General features: G+C 63.4%; 1 protein-coding gene across 1 annotated transcript in view; it reads right to left on the reverse strand.

The window, feature by feature from the left end:
* LOC119590516 overlaps positions 1-238 on the reverse strand; it is a gene marked incomplete in the record, with an annotated part of 54,991 nt that overhangs the window by 28,449 nt on the left and 26,304 nt on the right. The window contains 1 exon segment of the mRNA XM_037939164.1: positions 13-226. Within this exon segment, the coding sequence (XP_037795092.1) occupies positions 13-226 (214 nt within the window).

Here is a 238-nt window from a genome sequence, read left to right on the forward strand (position 1 = left end):
ATGAGCACCGACCTGTTCCCGACGGTGGGCAGCACGTGAGCCTCGGGGTTGGGTATGAGCATCGTGACGGCGTCGTGAATGGCCGCCAAGCCCCCTCCTCCTCCTCCTGCGCCTCCTCCAGGCACCAGCCGCTGGCGCCTGAAGAGCCAGTTCTCCTCCCAAGTGTCACTGTCCATCACCATGTCGCCGGGTTCCACTTGACAGCAGTCCGTGTCCGAGCAGGAGTCTGGAATGGAAA

The sequence above is a fragment of the Penaeus monodon genome, chromosome 27 (genome assembly GCF_015228065.2).
Source record: "Penaeus monodon isolate SGIC_2016 chromosome 27, NSTDA_Pmon_1, whole genome shotgun sequence".
In the NCBI taxonomy this organism is placed as follows: domain Eukaryota; kingdom Metazoa; phylum Arthropoda; class Malacostraca; order Decapoda; family Penaeidae; genus Penaeus; species Penaeus monodon.